The 19878-nt window shown below is 47.3% G+C and overlaps 1 protein-coding gene across 7 annotated transcripts in view; it reads right to left on the reverse strand.

Annotated features, from left to right (window-relative positions):
• Positions 1–19878, reverse strand: part of UNC13B (unc-13 homolog B) — a 3555093-nt gene that overhangs the window by 1334166 nt on the left and 2201049 nt on the right. For all 7 annotated transcript variants that reach the window (XM_078674667.1, XM_078674666.1, XM_078674664.1 and 4 more), the window contains one exon: positions 11090–11205. In XM_078674667.1, the coding sequence (XP_078530793.1) occupies positions 11090–11205 (116 nt within the window). The remainder of the gene's footprint in view (positions 1–11089; positions 11206–19878) is intronic.

Here is a 19878-nt window from a genome sequence, read left to right on the forward strand (position 1 = left end):
TGTGGATTCCTCACCTTGTGAATATCCCCCTGCGTCAGCAACGTTCGGAAAATTCTTTTGTAGCACGCCGGCGTGGACGACGTCATAGGAGCACGGCATCGCGTGCGACTCCGACTGACGCCACTGACTCCTTATTAGGCCTATGTCGGCGTGATGACATCAGTTCCGCCCTTTTTTCCGTGTCTTCGAGGCACCCGGAAGGACCAATGATAGTAGACATATACATATACAATGTACACAGTACATAATCTCCAAAAATACACACTTAGTGTGCAAACAATATATGAAGAACACCATATAAACCCATAAATGCATTTAAACATTGTCATAAACTCAGGTATAGAAGAGTGGACAACAGGGAGGCGGGTGGGTCAGTGAGGAATCCACAGGCAGATACTGTATCCACCAGAAAAAGCATTACCAAAGGTAAGTAACTTGTTCTTCTGATGGATACATCTGCCAGTGGATTCCTCACCTTGTGAATAGAGTCCCACAGCAGTCCCCACTCCCAGAGGAGGGTGTCCACTCCTCTACACCAGAAAATCTTGAAGGACAGAGTGCGCAAAATGGCCAACCCTCCTCACCTCACTATCCAAGCAGTAGTGCTTTGCAAAAGTGTGGAGGGAGGCCCATGTCGTTGCTCTACAAATGTCCTCTACAGGTACACCTCTAGACAAAGCAGATGTTGATGACTTTGCTCTAGTAGAATGGGCCCTTACACCCACTGGAGGTTCCTTACCAGCCAGGGCGTAGCAGATCTTGATGCAAAGAATAATCCATCTTGAGATCGTACGCTTGTTATAGCTCTTCCTTTTCTGCTGCCAGCAAATCCCACAAAGAGCTGATCATCCACTCGATAGGCTTTTGTTCTATCAAGATAAAAGCTCACTGCCCTCTTAGGGTCTAGAAGGTGAAGCCGCTCCTCCTCCTTAGAAGGGTGAGGGGGAGGATAGAAGGTAGGTAGGGTAATGGACTGTCCTAAATGGAAGGGAGTTACCACCTTAGGCAGAAAAGTAGCCCTGGTCCTAAGAACCATTCGTTCAGCATGAATGGTTAAGAATGGGGGCTTTGAACTAAGAGCTTGAAGCTCACTTATCCTCCTTGCCGAGGTAATTGCAACAAGAAAAACAGTCTTAAAAGACAAAAGTCTCAAAGGACACCTGTGCAGAGGTTCAAACGGAGAACCCATTAAAAATGTAGGAACCAGGTTCAAGTCCCATTGAGGAACAATAAAGGGAGTAGGAGGACATTTATTTGTCAAACCCTTTAAAAATCTCAATACAATAGGAGATTTAAACAAAGATGGTTGATCCGGTAAACAGATAAAAGCCGATAAAGCTGATAGATATCCCTTTACCGTAGCTACAGCAAAACCTTGCTGCGCCAATGAAAGAGCAAATTGAAGAATTTCTGACAAACGAGCCCTCAAAGGATCAACAGAATTCTCTCCACACCAGGATACAGATTTAGACCACCCATAAGAATAGATAGACTTGGTGGAGTCACACCTCGCCGATAGAATGACATCCACCACATCAGGTGGGAAAGAATAGGAATTCAGGTTGCCCCGTTCAATCTCCAGGCATGAAGGTGTAAGGTCTAGAGGCGGGGGTGTAGAACCTGCCCCTTCATCTGAGAGAGGAGATCTGCTCTGAGAGAGAGACGGAGGGGCGGGCACGAGGAGAGGTGGAGAAGATCTGTGTACCACACCCTTCTTTGCCAATCCGGGGCCATCAAAATGACTTGGGCCCGGTCTTGGCGAATCTTCCTCAGAACCAGAGGAATCAAAGGTATGGGAGGAAACGCGTAAAGGAGTTGCGAGTCCCAACTCAACTGAAACGCGTCCCCCAAGGCTCCCTGCATTGGATACTGGAAGCTGCAAAATGACGGGCAGTGAGCACCTGAGGAGTCCCCCACGTCCGAAAGACGTGACGAACTACCTCCGGATAAAGCCTCCACTGAGACTGTCTGCACGCACGTTCAGAACTCCGGCCAGATGATTTGCCATCAGACAAATCTGATGATCCTGAACCCAGGACCAGAGACGTAGAGCCTCTCTGCAGAGACACTGCGACCCTACTCCTCCCTGTTTGTTGACATACCACATTGCGGTGGTGTTGTCTGTCAGGAAGGGAAGGGAGGAAGGCCTTGAGCGCCAGACGTATTGCCCGCAATTCCAGAAGGTTAATGTGACGCAACCTTTCCTCTGGAGACCAAAGACCCTTTATCTCCAGATCCCCCAGATGAGCACCCCACCCTAAAGTGGACGCATCAGTTATCACTGTGGCCACCTCTGGAGGAAGTTGGAAAGGCTTTCCTTGAGACAGATTGCCCTCCACCCTCCACCAAGACAGATCCGCTGCAGTTTCTCTGGAGATCCTGATGGACTCCTTGAGATCTCCGTTGTGTTGATACCACTGCCTGCGGAGGCACCACTGGAGTGCCCTCAAATGCCAGCGTGCATGGTTGACCAACAGAATGCAAGAAGCCATCAGATCGAGCAGACGAAGGACCTTCAGAACTGGAACAACCGCTCCATTGTGAAATAAAGGAATCATTTCCTGTATGTCGCGAATCCTTTGAGGTGGAGGGAATGCCCGACATACAGTAGTATCCAGTACTGCACCTATGAACAGGTTGCGCTGGGAGGGCACCAGGTGAGATTTGGGTACATTTATTGAAAAACCCAACCTGTACATCAACTGAGTTGTGACTTGCAGATGATGGAGCACTTTCTCCGGAGATTGTGCTTTGATCAGCCAATCGTCCAGATAAGGGAATTCCAGAACCCCATACCTTCTGAGATGTGCAGCCACCACTGCCATCACCTTGGTGAAGACTCGAGGCGCAGTAGTAAGACCAAACGGAAGGACCGCAAACTGGTAGTGCTGCGATCCCACCGTAAAACGGAGATACTTCCTGTGCGACTTCAGAATGGGGATGTGGAAATACGCATCCTGCAAGTCGATTGACATCATCCAGTCTTCTTCCAGCAGCGCTTGAAGAACCTGCGCAAGGGTGAGCATCTTGAACTTCTCCTGCTTCAGGTAAAGGTTCAAGATCCTGAGATCCAGGATTGGACGAAGTCTGCCATCCATTTTGGGGATCAGGAAATATCGGGCGTAGCACCCCTGACCCCTCCCCTGCTCTGGAACCACCTCTATCGCACCCTTTCTGAACAGAGCCAGGACTTCTTCCGGCAAGAGCAGCAGGTGGTCCTCCGCACAAAAACCTTGGCTAGGAGGGTAATTGGGGGGAAACTCCCGAAAGGGAAGAGCATACCCATTCTCCACGAGATTGAGAACCCAAAGATCCGATGTAATCAATTCCCAATCTCGTAGAAAATGGGTAAGCCGGCCCCCCACTGGACCCACATGATTCAGAATGGCAGATCTAGGGCTGCTTTGCTGTGGTGGCAGGGGGTTGGGAAGAGGTAGAGGAGGAGGAGGAGGCCTGACGACCTCTAGGACGAGCTCTTTGCCTGCCTCTGTACGACCTGTACAGCGTATTTTGCTGCTGCTGGTGCTGCTGCTGTTGGGATTGACGATAGGGACGAAAGGAAGAACGTCCAAATCCTCTGTACCTTTTAGCTGTCGAACCTCTGTTCTGCAGCCCCAAAGATCTGGCAGTAGCCTTACTGTCCTTAACCCTTTCCAGAGCTGCATCAGCTTTTTTACCAAAAAGTCCCAACACCATCAAAAGACAAATCCAACAATGCTGCCTGAACATCAGCAGAAAAGTCAGACGAGTTCAGCCAGGCAGCCCTTCCAGAGGCAACAGAAGTTCCCATGATGCGAGCAACTGAATCAGCAGTGTCAAGCCCACTCTGAATCACTTGACGTTCAGCTGCCTGGGTATCGGCCAACACTTCATTAAAATCCTTCCTGCTGTCCTCAGGAATTTTAGAAGCCAACTGTCCATCAGAGCATGTATATATCTCCCCAAAAGGCATGTGGCATTTGTCGCTTTTAAGGCCATACTTGCTGAGGAGAAGACTTTCTTGGCAGTCTGATCCTGTTTCTTGGACTCCTTATCCCCAGGCACTTGAAGGAATGCACCAACAGCCTTTTTCGAGCAAGCTGCCTGAACAACCAGACTTTCAGGCAAAGGGTGAGATGCTAAAAATTCAGGGAGAAGTACACCATATATTAATCAAGGAACACTCTGATTGTTGCAGAACGTTAACCTTTTTTGTGTACCTTCCCTCTTTGTGTAAAAATAGGAAGTATTGATGAATATTTGTATATTTTTTGGTCCTTCAGTATATTGTCTGTGTTCCCAATTTTATTTTAATTTTAATTATATTTAGACATGTTTTTATGTAAATGAATAAACTGTGCTAGCTGAATTTATTTGGTTTTTATTATTGTTCATATGCATTGCTTCAATTGAGAGTGTTTTTGTGTGGTCCAATTTTATGTTTATGTGTTAGGTATAACTACTGTCTCAAAATTAAGTAGCCCAAGGGGAATACTCTTATGACAAAAAATTCAGGATCCCCAGGAGCAACTCTATACCTCCTCGCAGCACCTTCTGCCACTGCAGGAGCTGTTAGAGGCTTGTTCCACACTTCCATTATAGGCTCAGTTAGAGCATCATTAAAAGGAAGTAATGGTTCCAAAATTGAACTTGGAGAATGGAGGACCTCAGTCAAGAGATTTGACTTCTACTCAACTGTAAAAGAAACTTTCTATCGGATAGAATTGAGAAAGCCTCTAATTCCTCTAGAGAAATCTTTAATATTGTTAAATCTTTTACAGACCCACAGGCCTTGAATAGTCGTCCCCCTGTGTCTCAATCTTTATGCACCCAACTTTCTGAGTTTTTTGAGGAGAAGATCGCTCTTATCTATGCTTCCTTCCCTGTAACAGATGGCTGTGATTCAGCGGAAGAACAGTTAGATAACCCCGCCTCAGCCTCAGTATTTGCGGAATTCTCCGTAATTTCGGAGGATCTTTCCCTTCAGGAGCTTCTTAAATGTAAATCAGGGTCTCCTAGTGACCCGTGGCCAGCAAAGCAATACAAAGCCTTAGCAGTATTTCTTAACTCTCATCTCAATTCCATATGAAACGCTTCCCTGAGCTCCGGTATTTATCTGGAGTTGTGGAAACATGCTTTTTTGGTTCCGATACTGAAAAAGGCTAATGCGGATGTAGAGATCCCGGGAAATTATAGGCCTATCTCACTGCTCCCCGCTCCGGCCAAGATCCTAGAAAGACTTGCCCATCATCAATTGGCCAGCTTTATAGAGTCTGAGGGCCTTCTCCACAACTCTCAGCACGGATTTCGCGCAGGCCGTAGCACAGATTCGGCCCTGATTGAAATGGCCGACTCTGTGCGGTGGACTCTAGACCAGGGATCGAGGGCGGTGTTGGTGCTGCTGGATCTTTCGGCAGCATTTGACACCGTCTCTCACACGATCCTCTTGAAGCGGATGAGATCTATCAGAGTTCAGGGCACGGTCCTTAATTGGATTGCATCATTTCTGTCAGGCCGTGAACAACAAGTGTACAACCCCCTTACACCTCTTCAGCTAGGCCTCTTACATGGGGTGTCCCACAGGGCTCCTCGTTGAGTCTGCTCCTTTTCAACGTCTACTTTACTCCCTTAGCTAAAATGTTATCCCAGTCTGGAATTAAATGACATCCTATGCGGATGATATTCAGATTCTTTTCTCTTATAATGATTCATCCCCTCTGACTTTTGATCCTCTAAAAACATGCATGAGAAATATTGCGAAGTGGATGGATCTTAATTTTCTACGACTAAATGCCAGTCAGACCGAGGTCTTGTTTTTCAATCAACCATCCCCTCTTGCATCCAACCTCTGGTGGCCGGAAGACCTGAGTATGGCCCCCACCCCTAAGGACTCGGTCAGACACCTGGGGGTCAGATGGGATAATCACCTGTCCTTTGCCAATCAAATCCACACAGTTTCGGCTGCCTGCTTTGCCAAAATTAAAATGATAAAAAAATTTATCAACTATATGCCCAGAAATATCAGAAAAACTGTAGTCCAGGCCCTCATTACATCGCACCTGGACTACGCCAATGGACTTTATCTGGGATTGACAGCTGGTCTATGTCATAGACTGCAGATAGTTCAGAATGCCGCGGCCCGTTTGGTTTGCGGCATTCCACTTAGACATCACATCTCTCCTTATCTTCGTAAACTACACTGGCTGCCCATCCCCAAGAGAATTGTATTCAAAGCCATGATTTTGGCTTTTCGGGCCACTAAAGGCTTAGGACCAGCATACCTTAACTCTAGTCTCCGCCCATGTAGTCACTCCAGAGCCCTTCGCTCCAATACTAAACAGTTATTGGTCACACCCAGATTTAAAAAAGCTCGATCGGGAGGCAGAACTTTTCAAGTTTGTGCTACCATCTTTGGAATAAACTTCCACTTGCCCTCCGTCTGATTCAGTCTGAACCTGAATTACGCAGATCCCTCAAAACTTTCTTTTTCTGTTAGCTTTCCATCTTTCCCCTCTACAGCTTTTTGATCATTAGCGCCGGGACACCCCGTTGGGGTAGCTGCGCGCTTTATAAAAGACACAAATAAATAAATAAACCTGTAGGCAAGGTCAAGTTTAGAAGATCCGCAGCCTTCTTAATAACCATGTGGTAAGGCGTAACGTCCTTTGAAGGGGCATTAGACACAGATGACAGTTCCCATTCAGGGGAAAGCTCCAAACCACTGACTTCCCTCAAACCATCAAACAGTCCTCCTGAAGCTCTCCTTCTTCCACTTCAGCCTCAGCCTCCTCTCTATATCTTTGCTCCTCTATAAGACGCTGAGCATCCCTTCTGGACCTCTCCTTCAAGCGCCACGCTGTCGTATCCGTGAACGACTCCGACGGAGCCGGTGCTGACGTCGGGATCGAATCCGGAGGCGCAGGTCTCTAATCTCGAGGTTGAATCGGAGCCGGCGACGATGGCATCGGCGTCGAAGGCTTCGGCATCGACGACGTGGTAGGCACCGGGAAATGCCAAGCCGGAGTCGGCGCCGGCATGAAAGGCATAAAACGAGCCGGAGCATAGGAGTGAGGAACTCCTAAATTATAAGCTAGAGGACCCATGGGACCCGAAGGCGCACCAGAGGGGTACATGGCTCTAGAATAGACTCCATACATCGCATTTAAAAACGATGTAGGGTCCTGACCTGGAGCTGGGAAGGCAGGGTAAGGTCCCCCAGGCCGATCCCTTGGAGGCTCCGTATTCACCTCTTCCTCTACAGGTGGATGGGTCGGAGTCTTCAAACCCTCAGGCATTGGAGCCTCTTCTTCCTCTCGAGCCGGAGACAACGCCGGAGATAGATTCAAAACAGGAGCCGGAGAATGAACCGGTGACTCTAAAGGTGAAGCCTCACCTACTGGATCCAACTCAGGAGATGGAGACACTACATCCTTTCCATGTCTCCTCTTCGGTGACTTCGGTCTCGAGTCCGAATCCCTACCGGAGTGATGTCGAGAACAATGTCTTCGCTTTTTATGCTTCTTCCTTGACTTTGAAGCATGATTGGAAGACTACCTCAAAGGCGACTCCATGCAGGATCTTGACCTCAACCTCGCCTTTTTTTAACGCGATCTCGAAGTCCTCTTCTCCTTTTTTTCTTTTAACTTCGCCACCAGAAGTTTAGCTTCCCTCTCTCGAAGAGCCTTCGGGTTCATTTTCTTGCATGAAGAACAGCCTTTGACGCCATGGTCCGAACTAAGGCACCAAATACATTCTTCGTGTGGGTCCATTATCGACATCATTTTGCCGCACTCCCCACAAGGCTTGAAACCGGTCTTCTTAGTCGACATCTTCGACGAGACAAATAAGCAAAAAGACAAGGAAAACAGTAACAAAGTTACCAATAGCTAATGAGATTCCCCGAAACCGTTAGTGTCGACGACGCGGAAAAAAGGGAACTGATGTCATCATGCCGAGGTAGGCCTAATAAGGAGTCAGTGACGTCAGTCGGAGTCGCGCGCGATGCCGTGCTCCTATGATGTCGTCCACGCCGGCGTGCTAAAAAATAATTTTCCGAACGTTGCTGACGCAGGGGGATATTCACAAGGTGAGGAATCCACTGGCAGATGTATCCATCAGAAATTATTATCGAGACTCTAAGGGCCGTGCAATAAAGCAAACAATGGTATGGGTGTGAGTGGCGGAGCTTAAAAAACTTCTGCCACTTACACACGTTATTCATGCTCTTGGCCATCAGCGTGTGGGAACACATGTTGTTGGTAATTATTTGGCTGACGAGACAGCCAAATCAGCAGTAGCCACGGGTTCCGTTGCAGCAGCTACAAGGCCCATGGCTAAGATAGATACTGAGATTCTGGCAGCTATAGCTGCTATGAAAGATGGAACTGCTTCCTCTCAGGGCTGCCCGTCTAAATATTCTTATTTATCTCCCAAACAAGTTCCTTATGCTTCAATTCCGTCAGTTGGGGATCGGCTGATTCCCAACATGGACCGCAGACTTCCATTGATCACAGCAGCAAATGAGGGCATGGCTTATGCACATGCTGGGAGTCTGCGACAGTGTCTATTCTACAACAACGTTATTGGTTGCATGGTTTATATAAAAAAAAACATAGTTATTTGCTTTCTTGTGTAATTTGTCAACAAATCATAACATCTACAGTTTCACGTCCACCATAGACACAACTATGTTCATCAAATCAGCCATTCGGCTGTCTATATATTGATCACTGCGGTCCTTTGACTTCTGATACTGCATATAAATATATTTTGTTGTAGTTGATTCAGGCACTAGATTCCTCTGAGTTTGGCCACAACGCAGTGCTGACGCTCGAAATTTCATTAGAGATTTGAGTGTCTTTGTCTGGATGTTTGGCCGTGGCACCTTCCATTCGGACCAGGGTCAAGAGTTCGCCTCTAGGCGTACAAGGACGCGATGAAGTCTTTGGGGGTGCTAGTGCAGTTTTCGTCTCCATACAGGCCTGAGGGCTATTCTATAGTGGAGCGAATGAACCGTGACTTAAAGCAATCTTTGACAGCTAGAGTCTTAGGAACTGGTTGGCCCATTTGTATGGGGTACAACGTGCACTTAATTAGCTCCCAAGATAATCTCTGGGTGGGCAAAGCCCATTCAAACTGCTCCTTGGCATATACATGTTTGTGACAGACCTTGATGGTCTAAATGTGGTGGCGGCGGCTACCACTTTTGAGATAGATAACCATTCTATTATGTTACAGGACCTTCAAAAGACCCGTGACAGCTACGCTACTGAGCATATACCCTTTTCCACTGACACGGCAATGCTGATTCCTGTCACTGGCTGGCTTCCTAAGATCGGCGATCAGGTACGAGAAAAGCTGGAGAACAAAAAATAATTTGGTCCCTCTTATTGTGCATTGGTCCCAGTTCTTGGATTGAAAGGTACTCTTACAGTGATACTGCCTGGTCGCAAAGGCAATAGATACATTTCAATTGACAATGTCAAGCTACACCATATGGCCGATTCTGAGTAGTGTGACTCAGAGTATTTCTTGCAACGTTATTCCTTTGAATCTAGTGACGCCTGCATCTTTAACTAATCCCTATGATGTTGATGGTGAAATAGAAAAAGCCAGCTAGTCTTTAACCTGCTGTGCCTTCAACTAAGGAATAGCCTGCGCAATTAGAAATGGGTGGATTTAGATTGGTGTGTTTGATATATCGAAAGGAACATTTTCATTGATTATCACTGAAAAGTTTGAGTACTCTTTTCTATTGTTATTATTCAGTAAACCTAGAATCAATTCTGTACCCGAAAGAGCCAAGATTTTCCACATTCTTGTACACCCAGGTTCTGAGGGGCACTGGGTCACCCCATTTTACTAGATGCAGCGTGAGTTATGGACTAACTTTTCGGTTTGCCTACTTCACTTACGTGCAACCTGTGTTTTACTGCCTTTGGATTTATGCCTTTCCAATACGTCATGCACTGACCCGAATTATGATCTGTTAATGGGTTCCTTAGTGGCCCATTATCAGGCCTGTTCTCGGGATAACCGTATGGCGTGTGCGGGATAACCATATGGCCACCGCGATTCCTGAGAGAGTCAGGAGTGGTGTGTTCTGGGTTGTCTAATCATTTGTAGGTTCGTGTTTATGTAGGAGAACGAATGAGAGACTATAGCTAGTCGGTTCTGGGATTTTGGGTACTGAGGCGGCAGAAAGGCTTAGCCCCTACAGACGAGGTCCTTTTTTCCTACGCATATTTCTGTGTATGTGCAGAATCCCCGCAAAACTTCGACTTGTTTAAACTTACTATCTCTAGTGCCGAGCTGGCCTAAGTCCCACTCCTGCTTGCCCTCGATCCTGAGTTGACCCTGCGGACTTCTACTACAGAGTATGGTCATGTATGGCAATACTCCAATACTGGACCACGGTGATTCAAGAACTGTATGGGGGACTGAGATGGGAGGTCCCCCTCTTCCCTATATTGATTCTCATGGGGGTGATCGAGGGCTCTAGGGGTAGGAGGACAGAGTGGCCATTCTGAGGTATGGCCCTTCTTTGTTGTCTTCCGAGCACCCCATCCTGTCAAAATGGAGGAGGGAAGTTGACTGGTGTGTGCAGCAGGAGCGAGTGGTGTTCGAGGCCCACGGCTGACCCCAGAAGCATGGGCTGGTGTGGGGAAAATGGCTGGTCCAGCTGGCTTAATCACTCATGAAGTGGCCTCTGTGGTCATTCTCCTGTGTACTATATCTTTGCGAGATGCCTACGCCCTGCATGGCGAATATACCATATTTTGTACTGACCTCTGTGCGTGCTGTGTTCATATTAGCCTACTTCGCTAGCTAAAACTCAAAGTTTGTTATAAAAAAGAAAGAAATATAAAAAAGAAAGAAAATATAAGATACATGAGCAGATATAGGCCTGCAAGCCGGTTTAAGGGCTACATTGCAATGTTGCAAGTTTGATATCAACGCCCTTAGCAGAAATATACCATGCATATGAGCTTCACTACGGTTTCTCATTCAGCAAGGCCTGGAGACGGAGGCGGCATCACAGGGGGGACAGATTATCAGAATGAAAGCAGTGGAGTTAGGACTACTTTAGAAGTTTGCTTGCATATCTTACCTCATGAAGGCAGGTGTACTGGATATGGTAGGGAGCCACCTTTTCCTCTCCCTTTATCTCCACGTTTATCTGTAGGCGAATAGCCCCAGATACGGCCGACTTGTCAGTTCTTTTTTCTGAAAAACAATTAGAATGTACAATAGCTATAAGATATATTTTTTTATTTAGCCTTTATTTTGCTGTAACTGTGGTGCTCTAGGGGATTCAGCTATATTGTTTACAGTGCAAGCCTAAGAGAAATGCTGTCTTTTTTTTGACACACACAGAGAATGCTTCAAGACTAGTTTTGTTGGGGGAATGAATTCTCAAAGGAGACATCTAAACTTGAGCAAAACCCCCAAATCCAGTAGATTCCCCCTGTTTATCACTGACTTACTGCTTATGGCCCAGTGGAATCTGAACAGTTACACCAACCATCACCAGTGCAAGCTACTGTAGTACACTACACACGCACCATGAAATACATCATGGTGCTGCTCATCTTCCACAGCTAGTCATTGCTTTCAAAGTAAGTTAAAACTCTGTCCTTACTTCAAAGAGATTAATCCCACAGGTAACTCATCCCATGGGATTTTATCAGCCAGCGGTTTTACAGCTTATTTTTAACATGTTCAGCCTATGAGTGGTTAAAAAGGAGAAGTAAGAGTATAAAGGTTATTTAAACGATGTGTGCTGCACTACGTGAATATACAACAAGTGACTCGTCTCTTCAGCAAACACCATCTTTCTCCAATATAGGTATCACCAATCACAAAGATTTTGTCTCTATAACAATCCTCATCTCTCAGGACTGCTGCCCATGTTTAAGCTTGGCTACATGTGAGCTAGGTTTATACTAAACAAATATTCATAACATTGGTTCACATAGAGATCACCAAGCATTCTGAACACCAATGTGCTCAGCCTTAATGCATGCTATAAAAATACCTTAAAGGAATATAACCATATACAAAATAATTCAGATTCATTTGTTTGCAAATTCTGCTTACACAGGCAGATTTGACCTAGTCCATAAGCCATCATAGCACCTACAGTCAGACTGAACATATATATGTAACCTACCTCAGACCTTCACATGGCTAAATAAAGTCCATCAGGACATACCCCTTCACACGTCTGCTCAGACCTAAATGAACTATATTAGGACATAGACAGTTACACGTCTGCTCGCACCTAAATAAACTTGATTAGGACATACACCTTCACAAGTCTGCTCATACCAAAATAAACTTGATTAGGACATATACCTTCACACGTCTGCTCGCACCTATTAGGATTAGGACATATAACTTCACATGTCTGTACGCACCTAAATAAAGTAGATTAGGAAATATACCTTCACTCATCTGCTCACACATAAATAAACTTGATTAGGCCATACACCTACACACGTCTGCTTGCACCTAAATAAACTTGATTAGGACATATACCTTCACATGTCTGCTCGCACCTAAATAAACTTGATTAGGACATACACCTTCACACGTCTGCGCGACCTAAATAAACTTGATTAGGACATACACCATCACACGTCTGCTCGACCCTAAATAAACTAGCCTAGGACATATACCTTCAGATGTCTGCTTACACCTAAATAAACTAGATTAGGACATATACCTTCACATGTCTGCTCAAACCTAAATAAACTTGATTAGGATATACATTTTCACACGTCTGCTCACACCTAAATAAACTTGATTAGGACATATACCGTCACATGTCTGCTCACACCTAAATAAACTTGGTTACGACGTATACCTTCACACGTCTGCTGGCACCTAAATAAACTTGATTAGGACATACACCTTCACACGTCTGCTTGCATCTAAATAAACTTGATTAGGACATATACCTTCACACGTCTGCTCGCATCTAAATAAACTTGATTAGGATATACACCTTCATACATCTGCTCAACCTAAAGAACAAGTTACTTACCTTCGGTAATGCTTTTTCTGGTGGATACAGTATCTGCCTGTGGATTCCTCATCTTGTGAATATCCCCTGCGCCAGCAGCATTCGGAAATTTTTGTCGCTCTCCAAGCCGACGAGGACGACATCACAGAAGCCCGGCTTCGCTCGCGAATCCACTGACATCACTGGAGCCATAAGAGAGCCTCATAGGTGTGATGACGTCAGTTCCGCCCTTTTTTTCTGTGCCTTCGAGGCACGCGGACGGACCGACACCAATATGTACAGTATACATAGTACACAGGATTTGAAACAATACACACAGTGTAAAAATAATTCAGAAAAGCACTTCAATTGAAAGTACAATTAAACAATATCAACAATGTAAGTAAACAAGGGTGTACAACAAAGAGGCGGGTGGGCCAGTGAGGAATCCACAGGCAGATACTGTATCCACCAGAAAAAGTGTTACCGAAGGTAAGTAACTTGTTCTTCTGATGGACACATCTGCCAGTGGATTCCTCACCTTGTGAACAGAGTCCCACAGCAGTCCCCACTCCCGGAGGAGGGTGCCCACCCTTCTATACCAAAAAGTCCTGTAGGACAGAACACGCAAAGTGACCATCCCTCTTCACCTCGGAATCGAAGCAGTAATGCTTCGTTAAGGTGTGGAGGGAGGCCCAAGTTGCCGCTCTACAAATGTCCTCTACAGGACCATCTCTAGACAAAGCAGAGGTTGAAGACTTTGCTCTAGTAGAGTGAGCTTTAATACCCTCTGGAGGTTCCTTACCGGCCAAAGAGTAACAAATCTTGATGCACAAGATAAACCATCTTGAAAGGGTGCGCTTGTGCACCGCTCTGCCTTTCCTGCAGCCAGCAAAACCCACAAAGAGCTGGTTATCCACACAATAGTCTTTAGTCCTATCGAGGTAAAAACTCACCGCCCTCTTAGGGTCCAGACGGTGAAGCCGCTCCTCTTCCTTGGATGGTTTGCCCCAGATGGGAGGGAGTTACCACCTTAGGCAGAAAAGCAGCCCTGGTCCTGAGAACCATTCTATCAGCATGAATAGTCAAGAATAGGGGTTTTGAACTCCGAGCTTGAAGCTCACTTACCCTCCTTGCCGAGGCAATGGCAACAAGAAATACAGTTTTCAAAGACAATAGTCTCAAGGGACACTTATGTAAAGGCTCAAAAGGAGAACCCATCAAGTAGGTTAAGACAAGATTTAAGTCCCATTGAGGCACAATAAATGGAGTGGGCGGATATTTGTTGGTAAGGCCCTTAATAAATCGTAACACAATAGGCGACTTAAACAAGGACCGCTGACAAAGCCGATAAATAGCCCTTCACAGTAGCCACTGCAAAACCCAGCTGGGCTAAAGAAAGAGCAAACTGAAGGATGTTGGATAAACGAACCCTTAAGGGGTCAATAGACTTCTCCCCACACCATGAGACAAATTTGGACAACCTATAGGAATAAATAGTTTTGGTGGAGTGTCGTCTGGCCGAAAGAATCACATCCACCATGTCAGGCAGGAGAGAGAGAAAGAATTCAGATTGCCCCATTCAATCTCCAGGCATGAAGGTGTAAGCTCTGGAGGTGGGGGTGTAGAACCTGCCCCTGCGACTGCAAGAGGAGGTCTGCCCTGTGAGGGAGACTGAGCGAAGGGCCCGAGGAGAGGTGGAGAAGATCTGTGTACCACACCCTTCTTGGCCAATCTGGGGCGATCAATATGACTTGGGCCCAGTCTTGGCAAATCTTCCTCAGAACCAGAGGAATCAAGGGTATGGGTGGAAACTCTTAAAGAAGTTGTGAGCCCAAACTCAACTGAAACGTGTCCCCCAAAGCTCTGAGCATCGGATACTGGAGACTGCAGAATGACGGGCAGTGAATGTTCTCGTGAGTCAATCAATCAATCAATCATATCACTTGTATAGCGCGCTACTCACCCGGAAGGGTCTCAAGGCGCTTGGGGGAGGGGGTCCGTTACTGCTCGAACAGCCAGGTCTTGAGTTGTCTCCTAAAGGCGAGATGGTCCTGGGTCAGCCGAAGGTGGATGGGGAGGGAGTTCCATGTCTTGGCCGCCAGGTAGGAGAAGGATCTGCCTCCGGCGGTGGCTCTTCGGATGCGTGGCACGACGGCGAGGGCGAGGCTAGTAGATCGTAGCTGGCGGGTGGGCGTGTAGAATGTCAGGCGGTCGTTGAGGTACTTGGGGCCCAGGTCGTGGAGAGACTTGTGTGCATGGGTGAGGAGCCTGACCGTGATCCTCTTGTTGACGGGGAGCCAGTGCAGGTCCCTCAGGTGGCCGGAGATGTGGCTGCGTCGGGGGATGTCCAGGATGAGTCGGGCGGAGGCGTTCTGGATGCGTTGGAGTCTTTTCTGTAGCTTGGCTGTGGTTCCAAGCGTGGAGGGTGTTTCCGTAGTCCAGTCGGCTGGTGACGAGTGCCTGGGTGACCGTCTTCCTGGTTTCGGTCGGGATCCATCGGAAGATCGGAAGAGTGGCAAACAGGTCCACCTGAGGAGTTCCCCACGTCCGAAAGACATGACGAACCACGTCTGGATGAAGCATCCACTCGTGGTCGGCTGAGAACTGCCGACTGAGACTGTCTGCACGCACGTTCAGAACTCCGGCCAGATGATTTGCCAAAAGACAAATCTGATGGTCCTGAACCCAGGACCAGAGACGCAGAGCCTCTCTGCAAAGACAACGCAACCCTACTCCTCCCTGTTTGTTGACATACCACATCGCGGTAGTGTTGTCCGTTAGGACTTGAACCGACTGACCGCGAAGGGAAGGAAGGAAGGCCTTGAGCGCCAAACGTATCGCCCGTAACTCCAGAAGGTTGATGTGAAGCAACCTTTGCTCTGGAAACCAAAGACCCTTGATCTCCAGATCCCCCAGATGAGCACCCCACCCTAGAGTGGATGCATCCGTTATCACTGTGGCAAACGATGGAGGTAGATGGAAGGGCTTTGCCTGAGACAGATTGTCTTCCACGCTTCACCAAGACAGATCCGCCGCAGCTTCTCTGGAGATCCTCACAGACTCCTTGAGATCCCCGTTGTGCTGATACCACTGCCTGCGGAGGCACCACTGGAGTGCCCTCATGTGCCAGCGTGCATGGTTGACCAACCGAATGCAGGAAGCAAACAGACCGAGCAGGTGAAGGACCTTCAGGACTGGAACAACCGCTCTATTGTAAAACAAGGGAATCATTTCCTGAATATCCAGAATCCTTTGTGGAGGAGGGAATGCTCGACAGACAGTAGTGTCCAGAGCCGCCCCTATGAACAGGTTGCGCTGTGAGGGCACTAGGTGAGACTTGGGCACATTTATCGAAAAATCCAATTTGTACAATAGCTGAGTTGTCACCTGCAGATGATGAAGCACCTTCTCTGGCGACTCTGCTTTGAGAAGCCAGTCGTCCAGATAGGGGAAAACTGGAATTCCTGATCTTCTGAGATGGGCTGCCACCACTGCCTTCACCTTGGTGAAGACTCGAGGTGCAGTAGTAAGTCCAAACGGGAGCACCGCAAACTGATAATGCTGCAAGCCCTGTGAAATGAAGATACTTCCTGTGCGACTTCAGGATCGGGATATGAAAATACGCGTCCTGCAAGTCGATTGACACCATCCAGTCCTCTTGCTGCAGCGCCTTTAGAACCTGCGTAAGGGTGAGCATCTTTAACTTTTCCTGCTTCAGAAAAAAAGGTTCAAGATCCTGAGATCCAGGATTGGACGTAACCTGCCATCCTTCTTGGGTATAGGAAATACAGGAAGTAGAATCCCTGACACCTCTCCCGCTCTGGGACCACCTCTATCGCACCTTTTTTCAATAAGGTTAAGACTTCCTCCTGCAGGAGAAGAAGGTGGTCCTCTGAGGAAGCCCCTTGGCAAGGAGGGTAATTTGGAGGGAATTCCCGAAAGGGAAGGGCATAATCATTTTCCACAAGTTTGAGAACCCAAAGGTTTGTAGTGACCGATTCCTAATCTTGCAGAAAGTGAGTAAGCCAACCCCCCCACAGGTCCAACATGATCCAGAATGGTGGATCTAAGGCTGCTTTGCTGTGGTAAGAGGGGGGGAGGTAGAGGAAGAGGAGGAGGAGGGCTGACGGCCTCATGGGTGACCTCTGTTTTTTCCCCTGTAGAATTTGTACAAGGTGTTTTGCTGCTGCTGTTGAGGTTGTCTATATGTCCGAAAGGACGACCTCTCAAATCCTCTGTATCTCCTGAAGGACGAGCCTCTAGTTTGACTTTGAAGACCAAGAGATTTGGCTATTGCTTTGTTGTCCTTAAATCTCTCTAGAGCAGCATCCGCCTTTTTCCCAAAAAGTCCTGAATCATCAAACGGTAGGACTAAAAGCGTAGCTTGAACATCAGCCGAGAACTCCGAGGACTTCAGCCATGCACTCCTTCTTGTAGTCACAGAAGATCCCATGATTCTAGCTACAGAGTCAGCAGTGTCTAACCCACTTTGTATCACCGGACGTGCAGCCGCCTGAGTATCATGTAACACTTCCTCAAAATTCTTTCTATCCTCCTCGGACAACTTAGGTGCGAGCTGTTTAGCCGAATCCATTAAAGCATGGATATATCTACCCATAAGACAGGTGGCATTAGTTGACTTTAGTGCCATGCTTGGCATAGAGAATACTTTCTTGGCAGATTGGTCAAGTGTCTTAGACTCTCTGTCCACCGGGACTTGAGGAAATGCACCTGAAGATCTTTTTGAACAGGCAGCCTTAACAACAAGGCGAAGGATGGGAAGATAAAAAGTCAGGATCCCATGGAGCCACCATGTATCTCCGAGCAATAGTTTTGGAAACTGCAGGAGCTGAAAAAGGTTTGTGCCAAACTTCCATCACAGGGTTAGTGATTGCCTCATTGAATGGCAGTAGAGCTTCAATTACAGAAGAAGGTGAATGAAGAACTTCTGTTAAAATGTTCGACTTAAACTCAGTAGTGGGAAGTTGAAGATCCAAAAGTTCTGCTGCCTTTTTGATCACTGTGTGATATGGAACTTGGAAGGAGTATCAGATGCAGGTGAAAGCTCCCGCGCTAGAGAGATATGAAGCCACTTGCTTCCCTTAACTCAGCAAAATATTCATCTGAGTCCTGAACCTCACCTTCCTCCATCTCCTCCAATTGATACCTCTGTTCTTCTATAAGCCTCTGGGCTTCTCTCCTAGATCTTATTCTAGGTGCAGGAGTCAATGGAGCCAAGACCGACTCCTCCGGATTTGATGGAAGAGAAGATGGAAGTGGCGTCGATGTCCTCGGCGTTGGGAAATGCCAAGACGGCGCCACTGAAGAAAAGGCTTGAAAGGGGCCTAGGCATAAGCCTGAGAAATCCCCAAATTAAAAGCTAATGGACCCTTGGGACCCGAAGTTGCACCACAGGGGTACATTGCCCTGTTGAAGACTCCGTACATAGCATTGAGATAATGCGAAGGATCTTGACCCGGACCTGGGAAAGAAGGATAGGTCCCGGGGACTGAAACTGAGGCAGGCGTTACAGTTCTCGGGCCAGCCGGCGCCAACAGCAGAACCAATGGAGTTGCCTGCTCCTCCGGCACAGGAATCTCTTCTTTTGGAACCGGAGAATGAACCGAAGTCGGTGAGGGAAACGGTGTCAGAGATCGAGGTGGAGAAGCTGCAGGCAAAGCCGATTTTCCAGGAGTAGCTGGATTCGAGGGAGAAGGAGACACAAAGTCCTTACGGCGTCGCCGAGATGGAGAGGTCGACTTCGGTGCTGCTTCCTTATCAGAATGGTGTCTTGATGAATGCCTCCTCTTCTTCTTGTGCTTCTTAGCTCTCAAAGCATGCCCCGGCATTCGACTTCGAGCCCGACCTCGACCTGGAGCGCAACCTCGACCTTCTCCTACCTTTTTTTTCCGTTCTCATCTTCGCCATGAAGAGCTTTGCTTCCCTCTCTTTCCATGCCTTCGGGTTCATTTTCCTGCAGCAAGCACATCCCTCGACGTCGTGGTCTGACGATAAACATCAAACACAGTCCTTGTGTGGATCAGTAATGGACATATGCCCTCCGCACTCCCTGCCAGGCTTGAACCCGGACTTCCTCGACAACATCCTTAAAAGTAAAGAAGAAGCAGCACAGGAACACAGCCAGGAACACAAAGTAACAATTGTAATCACGGAGAGTCCTAGAAAAACCGTTAGCGTTGACGGCGCGGAAAAAAGGGAACTGACGTCATCACGCCAACGAGGCTCTCTTATGGCTCCAGTGGAGTCGCGAGCGAAGGCGGGCTTCTGTGACGTCGTCCTCTTTGGCGTGGAGAACTACAAAAATTTCCGAATGCTGCTGGCGCAGGGGATATTCACAAGGTGAGGAATTGACTGGCAGATGTATCCATCAGAATAAACTTGATTATGACATATACCTTCGCATGTCTGCTCGCACCTAAATAAACTTGATTAGGACATATACCTTCACAAGTAACATTGTAACATCCTTTCCCAGGTCTAGTTTCATTTGCGTCTCTAGTCACCACAGGTAAGTGCTGCGTGCAGGAGTTCCTGGTTTCTCCTCACCCATATTCCACTGTGACTCAGATCACACACATTTAGCATATGAACACACCCACTTCTCTCCACTCCTAGAACATCAAGGGGGTGCCAAAGAGAGCAAGCTTATTAAGGACATCCATTTCTCACTTACAGGCAGGCCATATTTCAGCTATGGTAGAGAGGTTAAGCAATCTCTTTATGTGTCCATCAAATTAGAAATATATCTGAGCCAGACACAGCTTTGAGACTGCAGCAACGAAGGGGGTTAATAACTCTGGTTCCATGGTTACCGCAAAGTATGTGTAAGCAGCTGGCCTCATAGCTGGTCTTCAAGAAGGGTGTACACA

Source organism: Lissotriton helveticus, chromosome 2_1 (assembly GCF_964261635.1).
Source record: "Lissotriton helveticus chromosome 2_1, aLisHel1.1, whole genome shotgun sequence".
NCBI classification, from domain to species: domain Eukaryota; kingdom Metazoa; phylum Chordata; class Amphibia; order Caudata; family Salamandridae; genus Lissotriton; species Lissotriton helveticus.